This window comes from Myodes glareolus, chromosome 7, assembly GCF_982192425.1.
Source record: "Myodes glareolus chromosome 7, mMyoGla1.1, whole genome shotgun sequence".
NCBI lineage: Eukaryota > Metazoa > Chordata > Mammalia > Rodentia > Cricetidae > Myodes > Myodes glareolus.
In genome coordinates, this window is record NC_142032.1 from 78,467,235 (window position 1) to 78,495,035 (window position 27,801).

The following is a 27,801-nucleotide window of genomic DNA, read 5'->3' on the forward strand; positions in this document are numbered from 1 at the left end:
CCTCCTGTGTGGAGTCAGCTATACAGCTCAGCATTTATAAGCTGCCCTCACATCTGCATCAATGGTTACTAACACGAGAAACAAGAATGGACAAGGGCAAATACAAGCACTGCCTTTCTTCCAGCGAGCCTGCTTCAGCTGTTGCTGATTGGACAAGGGTTGGACACCTGACCCAAGCCCACCAATCAGGCCCCCAGAGACTCTGGAACTGGCTGCAGGGCCCAGAGCCAGCACTCAGTCACTCAGGCCCAAGAGGCCTTTGGCTGCCTGTGAACAAACCAGTGAAGAAAATGAGGCTTGGTGGACTTGCGAGGAGAACCAAGGGGTCAGGGAGAAGATGCTAGTAGCCTTTAGCATCAGAGTACCCCGACTTCTCCACCTACTCCTCTTCACTGCTCACAGTGAAGGCTGATGGAACCTCATCTACCTGTGACCAAGGTACCTCGTTTCCAGAATGTAGATGGCATAATAGTAAAATCTGATTCCCTTCTGAGCCATGCTGAGGACAGTGGTGGACCACGGTGAGGGTGGAGCTCTCAAGCCACTGTGAGCTTACTCACTCCACTAGCATTTTGATGGAATCAGCCAGTATGCTTCTTGGAGGCCCAGGCATACGGGCTTTGGCACTGGGTGATGGGTAATAACATAATTTCTAAACAACTTTCCTCATTAGCAAAACCAGCTAACAAGTATTAAATTTCAAGGGCCCACTTCTTAACGTGTCGCTGAGCCAAGCAGGGAAATGCCCAGCAAGAAACTAAAGTGAGACGGAGGCCTCTGACCTTGGACAGTTGGACTGTTGTCTGTCACCAAGAACTCCCTGCAGCTCCTCGTCTGTTTAGAGCCTGGCTCACCATTCAGTGATCGCTGGCAGCTATGCTAATCAGCCCCAAGAGTACTGGCTCCAAGCAAGGACGGTATGGCTGATCCACTAGGACAAATGCTATACTAGCCCTACTGGCTGTGAGAAAGGAAAACCCAGGAGAGTTACTAAAACTTCACTTTTTAAGTGAGTTTTAAGTAAGATGGGGCTGTCAAGAGGGTTCAGAATCATTAAGGTTGGACCAGACATTGGCAAAGAGCAAGCATACACAGATCCAGACCCTGCAGCTGCCTGTCACCACTGTCCTGCCCCATAGCATGTCACTTGAGCCAGGCTTTCACACTCAGAAGGCTTCTCTTTCTGTCTATATTGTGTCCTGTAGTGTGTGTATAATTGTGTGTGCATGTAGATGCATGTATACATAGATTTGCATGCTTGTGGAGGCTGGAGGACAACCCTTGGTGACCATCTTCAGGGAATGTCCACCTCCATTGAGACAAGGTCTCTTACTAGCCTGCATATCATTATTTGGCTAGACTGGCTGGCTAACAAGGGATCCTACGGCATCTTCCTCCCCAGAGCTGGGATTAGGTGGGTCTGAGGATCCAATTCAGATCCTCGTGTACATTACCAACCAGCCCCCACATACCCCTAACCATTTTAATGTGTTTCTTGAGGCAGGATCTTTCTGTGTAGCAGAGGCCAGTCTAGAGCTGGTGATGCTCCTGCCTTAGTGCCCCGAGTGTAGTGGTTCCAGGCTTAGTTTCACCATGTCCCTCTGAGGTTTGCCTGATCTCTTCACTCATTCTCAGAGTCTGGAGAGAGGTGGGCAGCAGCAAAGGCGCAGAGGGCAGCGGGTGGTTAGGTGGGTTAGCCTGAGGGATGTGCTCTGCATCTGATGTGCCACATGAGGGACCAAGCAGACACTTGCTGATACAGCGAATAGAGATGATTCACTAAGGGAGAGCAGGGGTTCCTGTGGCCACAGCAACAAGAGGTAGAATCAGAGTACAGTGACGCAGGCTAGGGAAGGGGGAGCAGGAGCAGCGACCATCTGCTGGTGCATGCCTCTCTGCCAGGGACCTGCCAAACACAGCCCACAAATCTCAAGTGACATCTAGAATCTCTGCGGCACAGTTCGTATCCGTTACAGTGAGGAAAGGGACACTTTGTAGAGACTTTGTGGGAAGAGGGTGAGAGGAGTCAAGACTGAGGCTCAGCAGTCTGTGGGGTAGTATGTGACACAGCTGATGTCTCACTCAGGACTTATCGGACAGTCCCCAGTGCCAGGCCCTGTCTTGTTTGTCCCTCGCATCTCTAACAAAGGTGTGTCACATCCTACCTTATAGATGGAGAGCAGAGAACCAGCCAACAGCCAGATTTATTCAGATGGCTTCACTATAAGGCACTCCACAACACAGGGGCAAGTGTGAGTCACTCTGGTGCCCTCTTATACAGATGGACACAGAATCTCCTCCGTACTCAGGATGGACATGCAGACAATACCCTATACATTCAGGATGTCCTTATAGAGAACCACTGCAAAGACTATGATGGTCTCAACCTGAACACTGCCAACAGATGAAGCTTCTGTTTTATTTTCAATACTGGGGTTGAGTTTAGGGCCTTGCATCACTGAGCTACATTTTAAGTCCTTCTACCTCTTTGGAGTTTTGTTGTTGTTGTTTTTGTATTTTTTTGTTTGTTTGTTTTTGGTTTTTCGAGACAGGGCTTCCTCTGTGTAACAGCCCTAGCTGCCCTGGAACTAGCTCTGTAAACCAGGCTGACCTCAAACTCAGAGATCTGCCTGCCTCTGCCTCCAAGTACTGGGATTAAAGGTGTGTACCACTACTGCCTGGTTACCTCTTTATTTTGAGACAAGGTATCACTGAGTTGACCAGGTTGGCCTTGAATTCACTCTATAGCCTAGGCAGGTCTTGAACTTGTAACTCTCCTGCCTTAGCCTCTGGAGTAGCTGGGATTACAGGCTTGAGCCATGAAACCTGATAATTTCTTTTTCACACACACACACACACACACACACACACACACACACACAGTGGTTTCAAAATAATCACTATCAGTTGCTAACACTGTAAAGCAAGACTTCTCCATATTCCAGTTTGTACCAACAAAAGAAAAAGGAGACCAGCACACTAGTCATGCACTCCTAAAGGCCAGCAACAAGACTGTGGAGTGATGGCTGTCTCCTTCCAATGGCCCTGACCCTCTCAGCTACCACCCTCCACCATCCAGAGGTTCTTTCTATGTTCTGGCTCATGCCAGCTGTGTTCAGCGTCATCCTGGGGCTGTCTTCTAACAGAGTCAGGGAAGTTACTAGGGACTAATGTCTTTATCAAAGATGGAGAACAAAGTCCAGTTGGAAAAACCATGTATGGCAAGAAAAATGGGCCAAGGGACAGGTCCTGGTGCCAGTGACAATCACATCTAGGAGTTTAACACGCCGAGCGCCCAGTTATCCCTCATTCGTCCCACTCCTCCGGCTGGGACAGTAGATTTGTGACTCCTACTTGAGAAAAGCCCCCTTGTTTTATAGATAAGGAAACCAGGATCCAGGGAGACAAATGGCTTCATGTCAACTGAGGCTTCTTGAAGCTTACCTTTGCTGGCTGGCTGGTCATCACCATGGCTACCACTGGCATCCTTCTTCAGGGCCCTCCTCCCACTAGCAGGGCGATCTCTGTTAGGAGGCTGGCTAAAGATATCTAAGTCGTCACCACAGGCTTTAGATGATGCCCTCTGGGGTCTGTCTTCGGTGATGACATTCCAGCTGCTAGTCCTCCCTTGCTCATGCCGAGGTCCTTTTTCCCTGGCCTCCACCTCTCCAGAAGCATCACCAATGACATCATCCAACAGAAGCCTGTTCTTCTGTTCCAGATCCTTTTCAGGACTGAGCCACAGGGGTTTGGGTTTCCTGCCTGCCTGTTTCTTACCCATCCCTGCTAGAGAAGGTTGTAACCAGTGGGGGGTTTTCCCAGAGGGTTCAGGGATTCTTTTGCCTTTGAGGTTTTCCATCTGTTGGATCAAAGAGGGCTCCTCTTCCAGAGGACATTTCCCAGGAGAGGAAGAAGAAGGGATACTGGGCCCATCACCCATTGAGGCAGAGGCTGCCAACAGTCTTACATCTTCCTGTGACTTGGACAAACTGTCCTTTGGGCAATGAGTAGAATTCACCCTTTCACTAAGGAAATCTCCTTGTGAGGAAACTGTCATCTCCACCAAAGCTCCAGCTGGCTGTGAGCAGCTGTGTCCGAGCTGCTCGCCCCCATTCACGCTGGTCATCCTAAGGGCACTTTTGCTTCCTTCCCAGTCAGCATGCAGGGCCTTCTCTGCGCTCTCAGTCTTCTCGCTCTGGAGGTCAACAGGGATGGTACAATCAAAAGGGGCCTTGCCTCCTCCTTTGTCTAGCACACCATCAAAGATGAGGCTTTTGTTGACATAGAGTTTCACATTCTTGGCACCAATATCAAGATCCTGAATGCAAAAAATGGAACAAAGGAAAGTGTGTGTCAAATTGTGGAAGTGAAGATGCCCCCAAACAGAAAGGTAAAGTGCCAGAAATGTGAGCACGTGAGAGCTGAGCCAGCAGCTGTGAAATGGACTCCCCTTTTCTCTCTGCAAAGCCGTATACTCTAGGAATCAAAGAACTTTCTCAAGGCGGCAGCCTCGAGCTGTCTCGGCTTTCATCGCCTCCTGTCAGGACACTGGTAATGGCCCACTAATTGGTCTCACTGCTTCCCATCTCTTGCTGCTTCAACCTGATTCACACTGACACAGGAGTTCATCTCCTCCAGGAGCAGAGATGCCCCATCACTCCCTTGTGGCACCCTTCACGGCTTTCACAGCCTGTAGCAGCGTTCTTCAAGGACTGACTCCAGTTGGGTGCAGTGGTATATGCCTGCTATCCAAGCACTCTCGAGGCCCAGGGCATAGTGAGTTTGAGGCCAGCATCCACTACAAAGTGAGACTCTGTCTCAAAAACAAACAAAAAAAGCAAAAACAAAACACAAAATGAAAAAACCCACACACGCTCACACAAAAAAGTCAGTATGTATATGTGAAGTAAACTAAAATGAAATGTGGCGCCTGCAGCAGGGGACCTGGTGTTCAAGTCACAGGCTGGCTCCTGGGCCTCCTCGAGTGCCTCATATTGAGGATCTTGAAAGCAGAGCCAGAGACAAGGACTTGAGACAGGAAGTGGGGAAAATAAGACGGGGTAGGAAGAAGCCCCAAGAGTGTCTGAGCTCTTCACTGTGGGGCAGTTGAGGGTCCATCCTGTTGGGACTCTACAATGAATCCAAGACACAAACTTGGAAATGTCCCCCAAAGATAGAATTTAATGCATTTGTGCACTGCTTACTGCAGGTGGCCCTGGGGTAACAGTGCCCTCAGACATCACAAGCTGGGCATGTCTCTACAGCAGATAGCCAGTAAGCAGCTCAGGTGCAGCAGGGCCAGCACTCCAGGGACCCGTCCACTTCAGCAGCAGCTGCAGCCAGGGAGGGACTCTGAGGATGTGGGGCAGGTATACCTCGGCCACAGCCTTGATAATGGCAATTTCTAGGGAATCTTTGCCCTACTATCAAATTTTCTAGATGCTTCCATTGCACAAGGATGTGGAGAATGAAGGTCAGCATGACATACAGTGACCTCCAAAGAAAAGTCCCTGTCCCCTCATAACCCAAACACAGACCTGCATCTGATGCTTATCTATTCATGCTTAAAATAACACCACCCCTCCTCCAGCTACTGGTTACTTCCCCCTCTCCATGGTAGAGCTCTGCCCGGGCTTTACCATGGAATATAATGCATATATCAAACAGTAAACACCTCTTTACAGCTGTTTGGTGAGTCTTAACACGTACATCTCCCTGGAACAGTCTCCCCGCTTAGGATCAGACGCCCATCACCCCAGGTTTGTTTTCACACTTTGAAATCCCTCTCCCTCTCCACTTCCTCAGACAACCACCCACCTGCTCACCATCACTACAGATTTTTATCTGTGTGCGTGCATGCTCATGCATGTGTGTGTGTGTGTGTGTGTGTGTGTGTGTGTGTGTATACACGTGTTGTTAGACGACAACTTGGGGGAGACAGTTTTCTCCTTCCACTATGTGTATCAGATCATTAGTCTTGACAGCAAGTGTTTTTATCCAGTGAGCAATCTCAACAGGCCCCTTTTATAAACTGATTCACATTTTCTAGAATTTTGACATATAGCTTTTTCAATGGCACCCCTTTCTATCTGGCTTTGTTCATTTAGCGTAATTACTCTGAGATGCATCTGGATTGTGAGAGGCTGTAGTTTTCATCCTTTCGATTGCTGAGTATTCTAGTCTACAGAGGTGCCCCACAAGTTGCTGACACCCCTACAGTGAATCAGTTACTGATATGAATCACCATCAGGTTCCTATCCCAAATCAATACAGAATCTCCTGTGCCAAGGCACCCACAGCCAGAACAATGGCTTACCCCTGCTGTCTGGGTGATCACAGCAGAGCCCTTCTCTCAGCTATAAGAGTTATTTACAGGACTGGCTCATGGCCAAAGTCACAGGATCTCTTGCTCCCCTGTCATGGCTGGCTCAGTGGCATGAATAGGCAGCTATTCCTCCTCCTTCATGATCTCCTTGGCTGGGCTTCCAGTGATGATATGCCTGTGTTATTTGGCATCTGCCTAGCTGGCTACTCCCTTGCCCAGCCTCCTTGGCTTGTCTCTACTCCTGCAATCCCCACCAGCTCAGCTGGGCCCCAGTGACTAGGCTGCCCTAGGTTCAAGGCTATCTTTCTGAATGTCTTGTATTCACCACAGCCCGAGGCTCTGAGTGACTCTCTGATTTGAGGATGCCCATGCCCTATTCTCTAGTCCTGACCTCTCCATTGGCCCTTAAGGGATGGATGCCCCTTCTGCTTCTCTCCTCTTGGGAATCTCAACCTTTATGTGCTTTGGATCCATCAAATACTTTTAAAAAAAAACCAATAACAAATAAAGAAAACACATATCATGTAGCCCAGGTTAGCCTTGAATGTGGGTTCTGTTGGCCTCTGGCTCCTAGGTGCTACAGCTACAGTTCCCAACAGAGTTCTACATCACTTTCCCCAAGTCAAACCTCTCCCCTACTCATTCAGCTTTCCAAACCCTAGGCAGCCCCTCTGATGACCTTGTCCCTGCCCCCACCACATCCAACCTGTCAGGAGTGCCTTGTTTCTCTCCTCTCCAACCTGACTTCATCTTCCACAGACACTGCTGCCCCAGTGCAGGCCACTGCCATCTCTCCAGAGACATCAGAATCAGCTAATTGGTCTCTCTGCTCCTGCTCTGCACTGTCACCGGCACACACACTTCATTTCCCACATAGCAGCCAGACTCACTTAAAAACAACTTCCGTCAGAGCTCAGCAGCCTCCTGTGTAACCACCCAGCAACTCCATGCTGTCAATCCCAGCTACCCATAACAGTCCCAGGTCTTGGCTTGCTGGCCTCATATACTGCTCCTTGATGCCATGGCCCACATCCTTCTTGCCTCCAGTGACTCCCCAACACCAGGCTCTAAAGAACACCCCACCCATTCCCCTCTATACCGTGATGCTCTTGAGTTCTTCTGTCTCAGAAATGGTTTCTATCATCAGCATTTCTGGAGGATGAGGGACAGATGTTTGTTTTGTTATGTTTGTTTGGAGAGATCATGGCTGACTAAGGGGGCTTTTTATTTTAGACAGGGTCCCAGACTTGAGATCTAGCATTACAAGCACTGGGATTGCAGGTCTCCACCTCCATGCCTGCTTGGCTCTCCTAACCAAAGTGAATCTCCAAGTCAGCAGAGGTCCTCCACAGTTGCCCAGGATACAACACATAGTAGGATCCCAGCCATCATGAGGGAACTGACACAACTAGCCCAGACAGTCTCCTAAGACCAAAGAGCAAGAAAGGTGGAGGTCTGTGGCTTTTCTTCCCAGACCACTCCTGCTCAGCTTTGACTCTGGTCTGTGGTTAGCAGTATGGGCTCTGAGGACCCAGAGCTCTCAACCTGCCCTCATTCTCTATGCTTTAGCCTCCCTGCAAACTAAGTCTGCATGCTCTACCTAAATTCCCAGATCACTGTGGACAGGTTTGCAGAGCAATGCAGAGGAGAGCCGTCACACCCGTATCCCACCACAGGAACTTAGCGTCAATCATCCAATTGTGAGATGGCAGGCTACTATTTGCTGGCTGTCAGAAGAGTCGATGTTCAAAGTGCGCTTTTACATGTTTATATGGATGTGCGCTCTGTTTAGTGGAGGCACAGAGCAAGCGTGTGCTGTGAATTAATCAGAACACAGCTTGTGGAGGAGGATGGCACGGGCAGCTTTCAATGAGTTGTTCTGGAAATTACCACCATGGAAACATCCAGCAGACAGAAACACTCATTTAAAGAGATGGTAGGGTGTAGATGGGGACCCATCCAGACAGTGGTGAATGAGTAACCTAGCTTTTCTAATGGGATGTCTGGCCATCCAAACATGTCTTACATGGACAGTCGAGAGCCCTACCTAACTATTGACGTCTACTGCTCAAGAATTATAACTGTGGTGAAGGAAGGCAGGTAAGGGACATAAGGGAGGTAAAGAAAGAGAGGGCTCATGAGCTGGTCACGGCCGTGGGGAGTGAGGCCCCTGCCTGGTCTGCAGCTTGCAGCTCAGACGTTTCCAGCACACACTACCATGCCCATGGCAGGTTTGGTGTGGGATATCTGGATAGGAAACAGAAACAAAAGTCTGTACTGCCCCTCAGTCCCAAACACCCTCAAGAAGCATCGGAACTTCCTTTCCTCCCTGTGTCTAGCTAGAGCTCAGTTCTGGTTAGGGCCGGCACAGACTGAACTACCTGTGTGGGCAGAACTCTGGGTCCCCAGTTTCCTAAGTAAGCCCCCACATACCATCTTCTGCTTCCTAAACGTAATGGTCCTGGCACCTTGCAGTGGGTGTGCAAGTGCATACACATCCTTCCAGATTTAGTTCTACCTACAGCCACCACTCGGCATCTGTGGGGGATTTATTGTAGGGTCCCTGTGGATACCAGCATTGTCTCCTGCTGCAGTCCTGTGTATAAAATATCACAAATTTGCATATAACCTCCGTACACCTTCCTGCTTCCTCCAAACCATCTCTAAGTGACTTATAAAGCCTAATACAATGTAAATGTTATGGAAATTGTTATGCTACATTGTTTAGGGAAGAATAAGAAAAAAGATATGTTCAAAAGAGACTTTTTCCTGGATATTTTTTATGCTACTGGTTGAATTCTGGGATGGGAACCTGCAGGTAGGCAAGGCTGTTGTTATGTATGTGGCCATATAAACATCACCAGACCTCAAGGGTTTTACTAGGAAGCTTTATGGGGGTCCACACCTGCACCACAGAGCCCTGGGGCAGGGTCTTGCAGGTAGGCACCCCTCAGCAAAGCTCTAGAAGAAAGATGTCTTTTCCTGTTATAAGACCTAGCCTCTACCCCATGTCCAGTTACCAGTGCTTTACCTGAGGCTCTTCCTTCTTTAACCCAGAATCCAGTATGTTCAGAAATCCCATCCTTCCGACTGCCTCACCTAGAACTATTTCTGAGTGTGCACTTGTGTGCAAGTATACTCTCCCGCTTCCCTTTGTTTAATGAGAGCTGTGGTGGTACTTGGGTTGATGCTGCCTCAAGTGCCACTCTGAAGCCCCATGGCTGCTATATGGTCCCTTTCCCCTTCATGCTCTTTCTCTCTAACTCCTAAGAACCAGACACACTGAGATGATAATTCATTTTAACACATTATAAGTATCATTGCAGCCTAGGTAACTGAATTAGCTTGCCAAAGCCACTTTCCTCCCTAGCCTGGCATGGAAACTGCCCCGCCCCTTCCAATAACACACCTACTATTCAGCAAAGGGGAGTGGTCATGTGATTTCCCTAAGGCAGAAATGGTGGGTGCAGGGCTCTAAAGTCTACTGTCCCCAGAGGTGACTACCAGCTTCAGCAAGGCCAGCCTATCCAGTAAAGCATCTGGACACAGCATTGGCTGAGTCCAAACTCAGGGTGGTGGATCTAGGAAAGCAAACTGTGCCTTGAGTGACCACTCAGCCACAGTGGACTTCATTTGTGCCAGCCTGAAGGTATCCATACACCAGACCCACTGCACAGAGAATGTGAACCAATCTCCTCTCTCTCTGCACTCAAAGGAGGTCCTAGTGGGGGAAGCAACTGAGGCTCTGGGACACTTGGCTGGAACCAGGGGTCTGCCTCCTCTACTGCTGCTTTCACTTGGTTTTACCAGGCTTGAGACTCTGAAGAGCAGGCTGCTGTGTCCTGAGAGTGGTCTGTCGGGTCTCAGGATAGGCTCAGCACAGCTTTCTCCAGGAGGCCCTAGCCCTTCTAACTTCTGTCTCTCCCCTTGATGCCAGTTGTTGAGGGCTTTGCTCTGGGCTCTCAGAGTTGCTACTTGGCTTCCTGCCCCTCTGCTAACCGTCTGCGTACACCTGTGCCCACCAGAGTGTGGGGCCTCAGTCTTGAGGCCTACATTTGCTCAAGCTACTGTGCATGAGCTGCCAGAGCTCCGGCTCTATCAGGGAGGGGAACTCAGTGCTCTTTCACATGTGCCTCAGGAGGGTGACCAAATCTATACATCGTTGTCACGTGAACACTAACTTTTCTCAAGGGAGCAGGAGACAGTGGGGTAGCAGACAGGAGAGGAAGGAACTGACAGAAAGGAGACAAGCTTCAGAATGGTTAGAACTGCTGACCATAGAGGGACAAAGGGACTGGACCAGGACAGGATGGGGGAGCCAGGCATTAGAAGAGAGGCCAAGATGCTGTGGGTGGTGAAAAGTTTTTGTGGCCCAATAAATCTCTCCAATGACACAATAATCCAAATCAGACCAAATCAAACGGAATTAGAGAAAGCCCAGGTTTAATGGATACCAGCACTCCTGGGTGGCCTTCCAGCACCTCAGTGAGGAAAGGGGGAAGAAAGACCAGAAAACCATGTGTTTGTTCTCTGCGTTGCTGTTTAAATACCCTGTGGGAGTGGCCTTGAGCATATTTGGCGAGGGGGTCAGCATTTGGCGGGCTTTTTCAGAGGTGGAGTCTTGACTGAGACAACTCTCAGAGGAGCAGGTTTGGGATGGAACTTCCACCCAAACATTCCAGACTCTGGATATATGAATGCCAGGAGCTGGGGTGAAGTCTCAACCCAAACATTTCAGACTCTTTGAGTATATGAATGCCAGGGGTTGGGGTGCTGTTTCTACCCAAATGGGTGGTAAGCAGGCAGGTCTGGATCAGGATAGGCTGAGCTGGGGATAGAGCACTCAGGGAATGAGGGGTGGGAAAGAAAACAACCCAGAAGGACTAAGGCCTGAGTCAGTAACTGCCATACAACTGTTCTGCCACTTAGCTGTCCTGACACGCAGCTGTCCTGCTGTGGAGGCCCAAAAATGTGAGCCTATTTTCACCTTGTCTGATGGTCAGAGAGTTTGAAAGTGGCTCAAAATTGTTGACAACAAGTATAGCTATACATCTTGACTCAAGATGTGGTTACTTGGTTCTTTTGACATTAAGATAGCTCATACAAGTAGGTCCATTCCATTCTGACAGATGGTCAAGTTATACAAGTGTACATCTGCTCCTTCTTTTGTAATATGAGGTTACCTGGGGAGTGGCTGCCTTCAGGATACTTGATCTAAGGTAGCTTCACTGTCTAAAAAACAGAATGCTAGTGACTTGATGTCTCACAGTGTTAAAGCAATTAACTGTTCTGAGTTGTCCTTTGTATCATGTTAAAGGAGTCTTTTGCTGCCTTCTTCCCCATTTTGTATTGGGGTATAAAAGCATATGGAAAATTAAACACGGGTGATTTCAATATTCACTGGAACTCCCTCCTGGTACTATTCTATGCTTTCTGCTTTATTATTTTCACATCTTCATACTCTTTACTTATATTTCTCATCCCCACGCCCCTACCTCTGGCAAGAGGTGTCTTGTCGAGCCTGGTCCCCAATAACTTGCCACTCAACTGTCCTTCCACTCAACTGTCCTGCCACACAGCTGCCCTGCCACACAGCTGTCCTGCCACACAGCTGTCCTGCCACACAGCTGTCCTGCCACACAGCTGTCCTGCCACACAGCTGTCCTGCCACACAGCTGTCCTGCCACACAGCTGTCCTGCCACACAGCTGTCCTGTCACACAGCTGTCCTTCCACACAGCTGTCCTGCCACACAGCTGTTCTGTCACACAGCTGTCCTGCCTAGCATACCTTGCTCTTGGTTAAGAACATGGAGCCTCAGCTGCCATCCTGAGTTTGTATCTGCCCTGCTAGGAAAGCTTGGCCTAGGCCTAACCTCTGAGGTCAACATCTCAGCCTTATGCTTATGATCAGTCCCCTACCAAGTACTTTGCTTAATGCTACCAGGTCACCCACCTCATCTGACTAAATGTTTGCTGTGATCAGAATCCAAACCAAATGTTAAAATACAAAAATATCATTTTGAGATGATTTGGACTATTTAAATATGGAAAGGTGATTAAACCAAAACAATAACTGCTGTCAGGCCCCATGATGTTGGCGACTGGGGTCATAAGAAAGACACGCAAACTTGAGTGTCCAGAGGCACTGAAGTGTTTATGAACGAAAGGGGCCATAGCTAGGGCTCACATTCAAATGCTCTGTGATAGAACAGGAGTAGGGGCCCGGGAATGCTCTTAGGTCAACACTCAACAGTCCCTTCCAGAAAAACAGCTGCCAATGCACCTGTCATCATGGGAGGAACAGGTACACCCAAGCATGGCTGCCCGTGCCCAAGTCATGCTTTCCCTAGCTTACCTGGGTCCCCCTGCCCTCAGCATCCCTCAGATAGTATCCATGATGGCCTTTTAGATCCCTTGGTCAGACTGCCTCTTGTTCAGAACATTCCAGTGATTCTAAGGCTGGTATCTGCATGGAGGTAGGATGCCCAGGACTCATATGAGCATCTATGTGCATACAAGGAACATTTATGACATTAATCTCGTGGGTCTGAAGATTAGCATCACCAGACTAAGTCTTTGTAGATTGCCCCCTGGTGGGCAGAATATACCAGGGGCTCTTGCTCTGACTGCTCCTCTTCTCTTAGCAAATAAGGCCCAAGCACTCAGGGCCACACAATCTGTCTCTGCCCCCTTTAGGGCTTCCTCTTGAACTTCTGTGTCCCCAGGCTTGCTCATGTGACTTCAGTCTTGAGAGTTGCTAAGCATGTTCCTACCCTTAGGGCCTTGGCTCTTGCTATGCCCCTATCAGGAACATTCTTCCCGTGACTCCTCCTCTCCCTCACTTCCTGTGGTAGTTTGAATGAGAATGGCCCTCATGGGCTCACATGTTTGAACTAGCTTAGTTCTCAGCTAGTGAAACTGTTTGGAAAGGACTAGGAGGTGCATTCTTGTTGGAGGAGGTGCATCACTGGAGGCAAGTTTTGAGGTTTTGAAAGACTGGAGTCATTTCCAGTCTGTCTCCTGGCTGTGGCTCAAAGATATGAATTCTCAGATACCTGCCTCCATGCCTTTGCTCTGCCATCTTGGAATCTGTCTGAAACCATAAACCCTATGAAATACTTCCTTTTATAAATTGTGTTGACCATGGCTCAGTCATAGCAATCAAACAGTAGCCAAGACATTTCCCTAGTTCATTGTCTTCAAATCACTGGGCATTGCCCGAAATCCCAGACTCACTTATATCCTTGTGTGACCCTCCTTTTCCCTCCGAAAGAAACAGAGCTATGCACACTATAGAGAGCCATGTCTATTTGCTCCCTGTAGTCTGAGCACCAGGGCTGTGCAGCCCACTGTACAGTCACCACCTTGCACATGACTATTTACAATGGAATTTAAACTAACTTTGAAATGCAGTTTCTCAGGCCCACTGGCCACATTTCACTACCAGTGATGTGTAGACTGGAGGTGACTCCTGCATTTGACATTAAGGGTGAGGGTAGTGACAGCGTACCCGTTAACAAGGAAAGCACAGATAACTCAAGATTGTTATTTTTAAAAAAAAGATGGTACACAGGGAGTCAGTGGATAGCCCATTTTTGGATGGTATATTTGCCTGTTTTCTGTTATGATACCAAAAATACCTAAAGCTGTATAATTTTATCAAGAAAAGAGGTTTATTTAACTCACAGTTCTGGGGGTTCAAGGGCAAGGTATGGGCATCCAGCTCAGCTTTGGGGGAGGCATCAAAACCAATAGCAACACAGTAGGAATGTGTGGGAAATCACATGAAGAACATAAAGCCAAAGAGCTCAGAGAGCTTGTCCTCTTTATAGCAGCCCCATCCTGAGAGCCAGCACAGGGCCATGAGAACTAACAAAACCCCTTCCATGGGCAGTGCATTGCTTTTCTCATGGCTGTGACAAAATACCTGACAGAAATGACTTCTGAAAAGAAATGTTTATTTTGCTCACAGGTTCAGAGGGCTTAGCTCACTGTTGTGAGGAAAACATGGTAGAGTGAAGCAGGGTCTGTAAGGAAAAGGGGCCAGCCAAAGAAACACACCCTGGTCCTAAAACCAGAGCCAGTGAAAGAAACACACCCTGGGTCTGAGATCTGAGTCAGTGAAAGAAATACTTTAGCACTGAACCCAGTACAAAAGAAATATACCCTGACTTTAAAACCAGAGCCAAAGAAACACACTTTGGCCCTAGAAACAGAGTCAGTGAAAGAAATATCCATGGCCCTGAAAGTAGAGCCAAATTTGCCCCTGACCAACTAAGCAAATAACCAACCAATCTCTGAGCATGAGATCTAGCCAATCTGAGCTCAAGAGACTGAAATCTGACCAATTCCACCCTGAAAATCGTCTCCCTGGGAAAACTCTGCTCCTAAGAAGCCCTATATAAGCCCTGCACTGCTCAGTTTGCAGCTGCTCTTCTTCCACCCCAACTGAGGCAGCCACTCTCCTGGTTCTTCCCTCCCAATAAATCTCTTGAATGAGGTTTGGGTGAAGAAGACCTTTTTCACTGGGCAGAGACCGAGCCTGGGCAGAGCAGAGCTGTAACACTTTTGCTAGGGAAACCTTCCCCTAGCAGAGCTGAGTTGTTACACTCTAGGGCATTGGAGCCAACTGTAACAACTGTAACAACTTTACGGGGAAGCCATAGATGGAGAAGAGTGGGGCTGTAACACTTTGGCTGGGGGAGCCTTCCCTTAGCAAAGCAGAGTTGTTCCACTCTGGAGCTCCAGAGCTGAGCTGTAACAACTTCGCTGGGGAAGTCCACTCCTGCCAGGGCAGAGCTGTTATGTCGGGGAAGCTTTTCCCTAGAACAGGGCTGAAGCTGCTACACTTATTGTGACCTTGGTATTCCTTAGCTCCTGACTACCAGGATCCCTTTCCATCTAAGCTGAAATGTTTACAGGGTCTGAGTTACGGCTGGGTTAATCTTCAAGGTTCTGCCCCTAGTGACCTACTTCCTTCAGCCAGGTCTCTCTTGTTCACAAGTCACTAACACTTATCCCCCACACTGGGAAATGGGCATTCAGGGCATGTACCTACAGGTGACTTTCCAGATTCAAAGCACCCCAGGAAGTATCCTAATGGCTTCCTAACAGATGAAGCCTATTTCCAAACCACAGCAAGACAGACAATCATCTATTATAGAGACTACCGGTTCCCTTGCTGCCATGACTGTCACTTTGTTAAGGAAACCCATGTGGCTCTCATGCTCCCCAGCCAGCCCAATCCTTTGTACCTTCCAGCTGGGTAAGTCTTTCATGTGTACAAACATAAAAAGATGTAGCAGACATGTTATCCTATTATCCTTCTGCCCCAAGCAGACATTGCCAATCAATCCCAGTGAACCCTGATGATGTCCTCAGGGTAGCACTCCAGACACCCACTTCCAATCAGCTGACCAAAGAGACCCCTGTCCATCTGTTGTGTGGGGTCCTACTCTTCCAGACTCAGCTTCTTCAACATCAAGTCAGGGAGTAATGTCACCAACCATAAGATGGTTGGAGGCCAGGTAAGCTACTTCCCACATTCAGTTACTCATTCCCACACATGCATGCCTCTCACAGGCCTGACTCCTGCAGTAGTTGGCAAATGACAGCTGCCACAGCAGGCATGGCTGTGCCCTCCTCTGTGTGCTGTGAAGGGTGGCCTCCAAGTCCCTCTTCTCAGGGTAGCTCACACTCAGTGCAACCTACTGAGGGAAAGAAGCCTGGAACTGTTACTCTGAGGATGAAGCAGGCAGCACATTTCAATCAGAGTGAAGCCTGTTTCTCTAGGATGTTTCTCTATCCAAGTACGCCTTGCTCTCCCACTTAACTTTCCTCGCTCAGACTCCCATACACAAAACACCGCATTAACAAGCTGTGTCTGTGGACCAACTTATACTCCCTATAAACTCTCATTTTATCTCCTCCGAAACACAGCAGTAGAGTTCTCGGGAGAATATAAAATCGACCAAGCCACAGCTGCATTTGTTTGTGTTTTTCTGCCCCCGGTAAGTTCTGACAGCAGATGGCTGCGTGTCATGTAAGCAGTTTCTGTAGTGCCCTCCGTGCTCCCCACTTCCCCACCCACAGCCAGCCTCCGACACACCCCTGACTCAGAGGGCCCTGAGCCCTTTCTCTATTCTGCATGTCCCAGGATGGCGAGCGCAGGTAAATGAGGGCCTGTCCTGGCCGAGGCACACAGTTCCTCAGCGTTAGAGTCCAGTGTGTAAAATGTGCCCAAGATTCATGCTTAGTGACCATGCTGAGCCACGGGGCACTGGCTTAGGCAGGCCGCAGCATCTTATTTCCATTCTAGAACAAGCTATGGGGAACACTTGCAGGGAAGCGCCAGCAAACCTGAGATCCTGAAGCAGGGATGGGTATTCTGAGCACTTAAGAGATGGCCAAGGCGGGAAGAAACTCACAAGTCAAGGTCCATTCCAGATATTTGTTCTTCTCAAATTTAAACTTTAGAAATTTACTAAGAAAGAGAGGGAGAGACCTCAAAAGGCAGAAACTAAGGGGAGTTGTAGTAGGGCCCATGAATAGAGCCAGAGGGATTGTGACCTTATAGGGTGCTGGCTGTGGGAAGAACTAGAGGAGAGAAGAACAAGGGTGGGGGATGGGAAGAAAGGAGGAAGCAGAAGAGAGGGAGAAGGTGTTAAGGGCTCTTCTGAAGGGGAGCTTTGCTTCAACTCTCTCACCCTTGGAGTCCTCTCACCTGGGTATAAGAAAGGTCAGCGGAGCTGATCATGGAGGACAGGAATGTGAGCTCACCCAAGGATTTCACTCACTCATCTATGGCCTGTTCATCTCCTTCTGAGATGAGTGGCAGAGACCTCTGGCCCTACTGCCTTGGAGCCCAAAGCCTATTGAGGAGGATAGGGAAATCCCTAGGGAAAGCATCGCCTGAGGAAACTGCAGGACAAGCATCTGGAGCTAAGCGAGATGGGGAGGTGGGCAGGGACACGGGTGTGGCCACAGCAGCCAGGGCTCAGGAGGCTGGCATGAGTGAGGGGAGGCAGAGACTGCACAAGAGCATTAGGAAGCTCAGACATCACACCAGCAGCTTGACTTTGATCCTCTGGGTCAAAGGGTTTGAAGCAGCAAAAAGTATGACAGCTCTCCCTAGAGGCTGCTGGAGACAGACTGGGGGGCTAAGGCAGGAGGATTAAGAGTTCAAGGACAGATTTGGCTACAGCTAAATTCTAGGCCATCCTGGATTATATAAGAAGGCCCTGTCTCACTAAGTAAACAAGCAAATAAATGAAGGGACAAACAAAACCATTCCCACACCAGTTCCCAAGCTCAGGGGAATGGTTAGAAGTGCCAACATGGCATGGGTCTCCTTCATGGAGGCCATTCACAGCTGTGCCTTCCCTCTAGCCACAGACCCCACAGCTCCCTAGTGTCTGTCTAGCTAGATGGAGGCTGGGGTCAGCTCCCACTCACCATCTCCTGTGTTATTGTCCCTCATGGCTTACATGAGGCATGGCCATTCTTGATCCCACGTGTACTGCAGAGGGAAATAAGGCTGAATGCCAGTACCCCTGCCCTTTCTCACTTACTCTGTGCCTGTGGGGGTTCACTGGCACCACCACGTGAGATACACCATGCCTGCTTCACCTTGCTCAGGGCGTCAGCACACTGCATGATTTGTCTACATCTTGTCTGTCAGCATCTCAGCAAGGTAGCCTCCAGGGCAGTTGGTGCCTGTACATTAGTCTCCTCAGAACATATCAAGAGATTGATAGCGCCTGGTGTGCCCATATGGGTGAGGAACTGAAGCAAGTCAACTCATGAAAACCAGGCTAGAGAAGGAAGGATGAGGACAGGAGGACAGTGTAAGGGACAGAGCAAGGACTTGGGAACCAGATGGGCTCATAGTCACAGTGAAAGTTAGCCATGTAGAGCTAGCTCTATACCCCCCGAGGGCCTGGTCTGGCACACAGAATTACTGTCACACCTACCAAACTACCAAATAAGAATCCACTTTCTGTCATGCATGGTGGTACATGGCTTTAGTCCAGAACTCAGGAGGCAGAGGCAGGTGGATCTCTATGAGTCTGAGGCCAGTCTGGTCTATAGAGTTTTAGGACAGCCAGGGCTACATAGAGAGACCATCTTTAAAAAAACAAAAACAAAAAAACAAACAAACAACAACAACAACAACAGAAAAGGGTCTGCTTCCTAGCAATTCTCCAAGCTCGGTCCCTGCAGATTAGCACCTAGCTGCAGTGGCTAGATGGATGGAGAGGCTGGAGGCTGAGTACATAGGCTCTTCTCAGACAGACTTGATAGATAGCGTTACCACTGCCATTTCCTAAACCTCAGGAGCTGTAAGTTCTGCTCCTCGTGGCTCTCATGGAGGCTCCTGTTGGACTCATAAACTCAGGAACCAGGCCACTGGCACACTGCTAAGTGTCTGCACCACCGAGTGAGCTGTGAGGACGCCAGGCCTGCCACTTACCCCATCTGCTGTCCAGTAATTCCGAACCTTGATCTTGGCCAGACCGAAGTCACGAAGCTGTCGCATGTTATGGATAATAAAATAGAGCTGAAGTGGTGGGTGGAAGGGGCAGGTCCACACTGGGGGGTCCTTCTTGCTCTGAAAGGCCAAAAGATGGGAAATGTAAGGCACATTTCTGTCTGTCTCTAGGGCAAAAGGCCAGTGACTCTGGCTAATTAAAACCAGCAGACAAGCAAGGGCTGGGCGGGGCCACCTCATCTCCATCCTGAGTACTGCCCTCTGCTCTCACCCCCTCCAGTTGCGCTTCATAGCGCCAATAGCCCTGTCCCTGCAAAAAAGCTGCCAGCCAGATGGAACTCAAAATGCAGTGGGCTTTATTTTAATCAGCTTAATGGGCTTTGAGGAGGGCACTGGGGGTGGGGAGGGATGCCAGGAGGCCTAGAGAGAACCTCTGCTGGCACTGTTTGATTAACCTGGCAGGCAGAGCCTCTGATTTTCTTTTGTCAAACCCTGTGGAATTTTTCAAATTTGAGAATGGAGGAGAAAAAGAAATTTCAGAGCCATGTGCTGGAACAGGGCCATAGCATGGAGCACAGGGGCTTCTGCTTGTATTCCTCCGTGAGGCAGGAGGCAGTCAGGGTGTTGCCAAGACTGCCCTTGAAGACATAGGGCAGCAGAGACAGGTCCTAGCTGGAATCTGTGTCTCACCAGTACCATTTCCCGAGGGAGGGCTTTGGTGGCAGATGGGTAAAGCCAACCAGGGGACTTTCTGCTCCAGTCACCTCCTGTGGCAGTTCTGCATTCTACGGGAACAAAAGCTGCAGCTGGGCTAGCGAGAGGGCTTGGTTGGTAAAAACACTTGTTGGCACGGTAACAACCTGAGCCTGTTTCCTGGGACCCACAAGGTGGATGGAGAGAACCAACTCTTAAAAAGAATCATGTCTCTGATACACACACACAAAGAATGTAATTAAAACAGAAGAAAAAACTTAAGCCAGCGTTGTTCCTAAGTACACACCACTGGCAGTTAGCTGGGCACTGCCTGGATGCAGGTAGGCATCTGTCCCCACCATGCTTCCTGCCCTTTTCATCCTGGGAAGTTTAACAATTCCTTATTCCTATCCTCCCGTTACCCTGCCTCTCCTCCGGGCAGCTTTGTCTTCCTGTGGTACCAAAGGTGAGTGCGGACTGCCTCTGTGTCCTGTCACAGAAGTTCAGCATGCTCTGTAAGAGGAAACCCTAGTCTTACCTACTCCTGAATCCCAGCATTGGGTACATCTCCTTGGCTCAGGACTGACCTAGTGACTAAGAGACACTGGTCTCCCAGCATATATGCTAGGGCTGCAGCTTTACAGAAGAGACCACCTTGCATATAATTAAGTCATCTGTTTGCTTCAGATGTCGGAAAGCACTAACTCATTTCCAGAAAAAATGGGGCGGTTTACCCCTCAGAGCCTGGTATCTGGATTCTCCACCTACTTAGAATGCTTGGCACTTAGGGTTCCACAAGTCAGGCTTGGAGCCCGGTACTGCCTGGAGCTAGGCTGCCATTCTTCCTATCTCAGTCCCGATTAATCACTACAGTCTGCCCCACCCTTGCATTCCTCCTCGGTCCTACCTGGCCACACAGCTAGCTATCTTGGCTTTGGAATATATTTTACTCTAAACAAGTATCACCTGGTATCTGAGAGTATCTTAACAACTCTTGTCACCAAGAATGTGCCTATTGCCTGCAGCAGGGGAGGCAGGCTGGTGATGCTGGGGTTCTGAAACCTGGCTCCAGCTGCAAGAACAGCTGGGGCTTGACTTCTGACGACAGTGGGTGCTTTCAGCAGTCTTCGCTAGGAATATGGGTTCAGGAGTTCTACTCTGAAAGCACCTTGGCTGTGCTAGAATTCTGTCTTCCTAGCAGTTGTGTCGGGTCGAGAGAGTTCATCTCAAAATCCCGAGGGTAAGTTCACCCCTCCCTCTGTGGTGGCCTGACACTGGTGGAGAGGGGACAGGAATTGATTTCCCTTCTCATTTCTATCAGTGGGAGTAATGGCAAGAGAACTAAGGGGCACTGTGTCATTTGAAACCCGAGTGCATTAACCTGAGGATAACTCATGGGCTCATTAGTGGCCAGGCCCTCTGGTGTTTCCTTTCAGACAGGGTCTGTGTGAGGACCTGGTGGGAAACCAGGGACTGACCGACACATCCTGGATACACCCCAGCACCAGGCCCAGCAAGCAGAGTAGCTGTAGCACCCTCCCCACAACACAGGCAGAAAGAAAAGGTCAGGGCAAGGATCATGGCACTTCCTGCTGCTGCTATGGTACCATGTTGGGCGCTTTGGAACCTTAGGGCAAGTGGACCTCTGGGCCTCCTTGTGGATAGAAGACCAAGGTGCAGCTTGGCCTCTGGTCTGCCTTGGGATGCCCACAGTCCATGGGATGGAGTGAGGGTTTGGTCTCAGCGATTATCGTAAGCATTTATGGACCAAATGGAGCATGGACATGCTCTACTTCAACTCACAGTCTTCTAGTAGCAGACCCTGAGGCAAAAGGCCCTGGGCAAGTGGCACACAGTGTTAGAGACCTAGGCAGAGAGGGGCGGCAGACTGCTCACGAAGGAGACATGAGTCAGCCAGCCATCCCTGCGGGAACCTGGAGTAAAAGGCCACCAGGAAAACAGGGGGCCAGTGTGGACATATCTCAGGAAGAGTTTAACCACAGGACACTCTGACCCCCACACCAGCATGGGCTGAAGTCTGCTTCTAGGGGCTTCAATACCCCTCTCCAACTTGGGATGAACACATGGAGGCCCAGAAAACCTATGTAGTGACTACAAAGCCCAAAGGTGCTTTTCTGTCCTAGCATTGATTAAACACAGATCCAAGCACAGGCAGAGAAATGTCAGCTGCCTTAGAACTAAAGCCATGTTAATAAACTAGTATTTTTCAAAGGAATGGGCTACTAATAACAAAATACCCAACATTTTGGAAGGATGTTGAAGGCACTCTGCTTGGGAACCAGTTAACCTCCAAATGTGTTCAGATTGTAATGTGTTACATGCCATTTTGGATAGCTTTTCAGTGTTTGTTTGTTGGTGCTGGGGATTAAATTCAGGGCCTCACACATGCTAGACAAACTATCTGCCACTGAGCTGGATTACTAATCCCTTTACAGCATTCTTGAAACAACAAAGAGTCTAGACACGAGAACGGACAAGTGGCTCCAGGTGCTAGGGACAGGTGTGGGAGATGAAGTTGTGCTGTATCTTCATGTGCAGGTAATTCCATAAAGTAGCGCATGACAAATGGCATAGACACACACAGACACAGACACAGACACATACACACACCACTATATGAGAACTGTCAACGAGTACAGTGACAGTTTCTCTTATATTTGGAGGGAAATGGACAACAATACAGGGCATCTCTGTGTATCCTTTTTGCTTTGAGATATAACTCCTACATTACAAAACTCACCATTCTCAAGTGTGTAGTCCATGATTTCCCAGCCTATTCACAGGCTACAGCAGTACCAGCATCCTTGCCCAGCACGCTTCACTCCCACTGAAGGAGCTCTACACCCCTGGTCACCCACTCCCATGACTGGCCTGCTCCTGTATCTGTATTTGCTTGGACTCTATTTCCTAGAAACGGAGTCATCCACTATGTGGCCTTCTCATACTTAGCTTTCAAGGTTCATCCATCATGGTGCAGCCTGTACCAGCACTTCATTCCTTTCCATGGTTGGGAATCAGTCCATTGTATGGCTACACCACCTTTTCATTATTTGCCCATCGGTCTGTGTTTTCGGGTTGTCTCCATCTTCTGTTGAGTTTTCATTACGTTTTGTTGTTGTTTTTGATGAGCACATTTCTTGGTTGTACAGCCAAGGGTGGAACTTTCTGAAGAACTGTATGCTGTTTCCCAGGGTGGCTGGTCTATTGGCCTTCAGCAGGACTTGTCAGTTCTTCTGGTCATCCCAGGAGGTAAGAGAGGGTCCCACAGTGCCTTCATTTGAGGTTTCAAAAAGTATGTCTTGTGTACTGGTACACAGTTTTGTGTTCCGATGTTTTGCTTTGTTTCAGCAATACGGCCTTAGAAGTCCACTGGGACCCAGTCCTTCCTCTTCTACATTCCATGAGATTGAAGGAACTGTCAAAGGCTCATTCTTTAAATATTTGCGAGGATTCACCAGTGGCACCATCTCACCCCAGGCTTCTCTTGTAGGGTTTTTGATAATCAGTTCAGTTTCTTTCTTTTCTTGGGATTGGTTTGTTTAGATTTTTCATTTCGTCTTGAGTCAGTTTTGGTAATTTGTTCTCTTTGGCATTTATACAGTTCATGTAGATTATCTTATTTGTTGGCATACAGTCTTATAATCCTTATTTCTGTAAGGTCAGTAGTGCTATCCCTTTCATTCCCCTTATAGTCACTGAAATCTTGCTTTCTGCTTTATTAGTCTAACTTAAGGCTTTCGATTTTGTTAAAATCGAAAGATTTCAGAGAACCAGCTTTGGCGCCATTGATTTCTTCTGTGTCATTTTCACAGCTTCTGAGGGTCTCTAATGTCTCCAAGGGAGAAGTTTAAAACCTATGCAGCACATGGGTTTAGATGCTGGGGTGTGGTGAGACCAAGAAAGACAAACGCCTGCCAGGTACAGGAGTGTTTATTCTAGCGAGACAGGCTCCGAGGAGAGTAACAATGACACAACAGTGGTTAGACAGGAGGGGACAGGGCTCTCCACACTGTGGGCAAGGAAGCCATGAGGAGAAAGGGATACCTGGGCTGCAATCCAAATGCAGATGGCCGGGATCAAATCTATCAGCATACCCCAATTCCCTATAATGAAGCAACTTCTCCTTACAAATCCACTCTTTTCAAAGGTATTTCTCTGCTTGGCTGTCAGTGGTACTCTAATAGCTACTACTGTGTGGTAAGGTCAGGTCCCTCAAACCCCTGAGGTCTGGTTTGCTCCTTGGTGAAATGAGGACAGTTCGGGCAAGGTTCACATGAAGGTCAAGTGAGACAAAATATCAGTCTGTGGTCCGTACAAGCCAGTGCAGGTGAATGAGTATGAGACAGGGTGTTCTAGCTGCCTGGTCCTGGCAGATAGACTATGGGGGAAATAAGGGGGTCCACCCGTCCGCATGAGCATGCTGAGGTCTATCTAGCATTCCAGGGTGACACAGCTGCATTGTGTCCCAACTTCAGTCCCTGCTCCCAAGGAAAACCAAACCTATAAAGCCACCCATTAGCAAGCCCCAAGAAGCAGAGAGGCACAGCCACTGTCAGAATTATCCCTGGGGAGCCAGCGATGTTTTCTATTGTTCATGGATGCTCTGCTGGTTTGATTTTCGGTACTTTAAAGAACAATATTAATTTTGGGTGGATGGCCTAGTTAGGTTTCTGTTGCTATGATACAACAATGACCAAACCTAACTCGGGGGAGATAGGGTGTATTTGGCTTACAAGTCCTGATCACAGTCCATCTTTATGGAAAGCCAGAGCAGGAACTCACCACAGAAACTTTGAGGCAGGAATTGGAACAGAGACCATGGAGGTAATGCTGCTTACCAGTATGTTTCACGGCCTCTTTAGCATGCTTTCTTATACAGCCTAGGACTACTTGCCCAGGTGAGGATCCAGGCCTGCCACATTAACCATTGATCAAGAAGATGCTGCACAGATTTGCCTACAGAGCTGCCAATCTGATGGAGGCATTTTTCTCAATTGAGCTTTTATTTCTCTTTCCAGATAACCCAAGCTCATGTTGACAAACGACCAGCCAGCACAGTGCAGCGCATCATCCAGGGATGTGGCAGACACAGAGGAGCACCTGATTCCTGCCTGTCCCCTGCTCTTCTCTTGGTTCTGTAGGCTCTTCCAAGGCAATCAGAACGGTGCCAGGTACAGCACAGGAAAGCCATGTGGCTGGCTCTTCTGCTCAGTGCAGCTAACTTGAACATGAAGCAATGTATGGAGGCATGTACCTATAGCACCAGAACCAAGAAACCAGAGGGAGGAGGACTGTGTTATTCTAGGCTCTGGGGTGAGGTGAGTGGTAAAAGCCTGTCTCAAAAAAAAAAAAAAAAAAACAAAAAAAAAACCATAAAAATCAGCAAAAAGATGGTAACAAGGGAAAATACAATTGCTTATAAAACTAAACTCTATTAACTATTTATATTTAAAAAATATTCAGTGCCTGTTGGGTGTGGACACATGGCCTCAAGAAGCAGCACCCTAAGGTGGTGTGGAGACAGTGTGTAGGTCAGGCTGTAGGTCATGAACTTGGTCCCACTACTTTCCTCTGTGTGACCTTGGCCCTATGTATGCCCATCTCTAAGTCTTACTTTTTCCATCTACAAAATGACAGTAATGGCCTCAGTGGCCCCTAGTGGTCCATGTTTAGTGGTCACACAGAGGGTATCATCTCCACAGGCATCTTCTCACTTGGCTGCAGAGAATGACTAGGGTTGATGACAGCATGCTTCCCCAACCTGAGACTGCATGCTCACTGTGGACAGAGAACACACACCAAGCCCAGGCCCCTTCACTTACCACTAGGTCCCTGTTGACAAGGCAGCCCAGCTTGCCTGGCAGCACTGCGTTCCGGATGTCCACATCATGAGGCGAGACATACAGCTTTATGTCGTTCAGGTCAAAGAACTGGACTTCTGTCAGACCCACCCATGATGCATTGCCCCAGTTAGACAGAATTTCCATGGTCACATAGATAGCATCTTCAATCTCATCTGCTCTCGCTCTCCACTTCCCCTGAAGAGAAAAATAACAAAGGGCAGCAAGTCTGAACTTAGTGCTGCCATTGTTTCAGCCCCCCAGGCTTTCATACAGCATTCGGCCCCATGGTGCCGCAGTCATCTGCAGCTAATCATAGCACCTGACCATTGCAGCGATTACAAGGCGAGCAAGGGCTCCTGTGTGTAATGTGCCTAAAACATAGGGAGCGACCTGGAAAGATGGCTCAGTGGATAAAGGTACTTGCTGCCAAATTTGACACCCCAAATTTGACCCTCAGAACCCATGGTGGAAGGGAGAACTGACTCTGCAAGCTGTTTTCTAACCTACACACACTCTCTGGCTCACGTGTGTGTGCACGCGCGCGCGCGCACACACACACTAATAATATTAGTAATAAAACATAAAAACTTTAAAGTAATAACTAAAACACAGGGATTTGGTTGAGCGTGGCTCAGTGGTAAAGCACTTGCCCAGCCTGCATAAGACCCCGAGTTCTAGCTCTAGCACATAAAAATAGATATAGATCTATACAGCAACTGTACCCCCAGCACCTACTAAATAGCACACTGAAGGCCTTCAGATGAAAGCCACTGTAAAAGCCTGGATTCTGCCTGAACACACACTTCTCGCCCCGCGGCAGTGTTCATGGCCCAGGAGCTGTAGGTCTAAAGACAGCAGGTGGCCTGGGCTGGGCTGGAGTCCCCTAAACCCGTCCTCCCGGGATGTGACTGTTTGCAGTCAGAGCCTTTAAGAGGTGATTAAATCAAATGAGGCCGCTGGGGAGGGCCACCTTCTCATCTGCCTGGAGGCCTTAGAAAAGGAGGAAATCTGGAGCCACAGGGATTAACACCAGGTACACACAGGGCGAAAGACCTGGCCTGTGAGCCCAGTGTGGAAGCTAGCGCTTGTAAGTCAAGGAGAAATCCACCAGCTGCACCTGACCTTGGACTGCCGTCTTTGCAGCTATGAAAAAGACCAGTCTGCTGTTTAGACTGCCAGAGTATGCACTGAGTGTAACCTGACGGCATGGACCAAAATCTCTGTCTTGGCCAGTCATTTGACATTCCCAGCCTGGCGGGGAAAGCAGGATGCCACCATCTATGGGAAGGTCCTAATCTGGAGGTTAAGCAAGACTTCCCCCCACACAAACACACATCCTCACCCCCCTCCCACAACACCCATGTATGATCAGGGTGAAATAGCTCGGTTCCCTGGCTCTCCTTCACTGATTCTCAAGCTTCCCTCCTTCCTGGGAACTGTCTGGTCTGGTGTGAACAGTGTGAATGCCATCAATAAACAGCAACTCTGTGCCATGGCGTCCTAGAGGCCCTCGGGGCCCAACTGCAGTGCTGGTCACCACGGATCAGACACTCATGAAATGGTGCATTTCCCTGTGTGCACGTGCCCTCTGTTAATTAGCATCAGTATCTGCAACGGTTCTGTGAGCAGGGAGCCGAGTAAATGAACAGCAACTGTTCCCCACTTATTTTTTTTAATTAATAGCCAGTGAGACATGTGAGCGCTCCCAGCATGGGTTTGGACAAGCTGACTGCAACAGATGAGAATGGAGATGGAGATGGCGGTGGTGGCAGTGTGAGGATAGGTCAGCTTGGAGCTCCTGGCAGGAGCACAGCACCAGCTTGGATTACAGCTTGGAACTGTAAGAATGCAGAGTCCCCTTGTCCTTCTCTAAAATGTTGGCCCTGGCCAGGTCCTTCGCTGCCCTGGGCCTGAGTCCCAGATTCATAGGAGTGGTCTGCCTGACTCTTGGGTTGGCAGGCTTCTGAGTCCGATGCATGCTGGGACCAGGTAAGTTTGCTGGTGGGAGGGAGGAAGTTGGATAGGAGGAAACCTGTCTTCCAAGGACTGGGGACGTCCTGCCCAATGCAATCTTAAACACATGATTGTTGAATGGAGATATGAACGCAGAGGCCACAGTATGAACTGAGAAGTGTCAGCACTTGTCAGTATCCCAGCTGGACACACAGGCTGAGGGAGTACTGACTGGAAAGGCACTGGTCCCTAGTGCTCACTGCCCCTCTCACTGAGACCCCTTGGTGTCCTCTAGCTTAGCCACCTACTACTTAATCTTCCCCTGTCATAAGGTTATGGTACAGTGGACTGGCCCTTCTCAAGCAATCAGTGTGTACTGTCCCCTGATCCACCTGGAAGGAAGGGTTTGTTGACTAAGTTCAGGCTAGTGCAGGAATGCTCATAGGCAGTGTGAGAAGCTTCTGCAACTGTTAGG

At 48.9% G+C, this 27,801-nt stretch overlaps 1 protein-coding gene across 6 annotated transcripts in view; it reads right to left on the reverse strand.

Annotated features, from left to right (window-relative positions):
• Katnip (katanin interacting protein) overlaps positions 1–27,801 on the reverse strand; it is a 172,329-nt gene that overhangs the window by 28,356 nt on the left and 116,172 nt on the right. For all 6 annotated transcript variants that reach the window (XM_048460577.3, XM_048460573.3, XM_085693049.2 and 3 more), the window contains 3 exons: positions 25,353–25,568; positions 18,799–18,936; positions 3,445–4,318 (listed from right to left, as the gene is read on the reverse strand). In XM_048460577.3, coding sequence (XP_048316534.3) covers positions 3,445–4,318; positions 18,799–18,936; positions 25,353–25,568 — 1,228 coding nt within the window. The remainder of the gene's footprint in view (positions 1–3,444; positions 4,319–18,798; positions 18,937–25,352; positions 25,569–27,801) is intronic.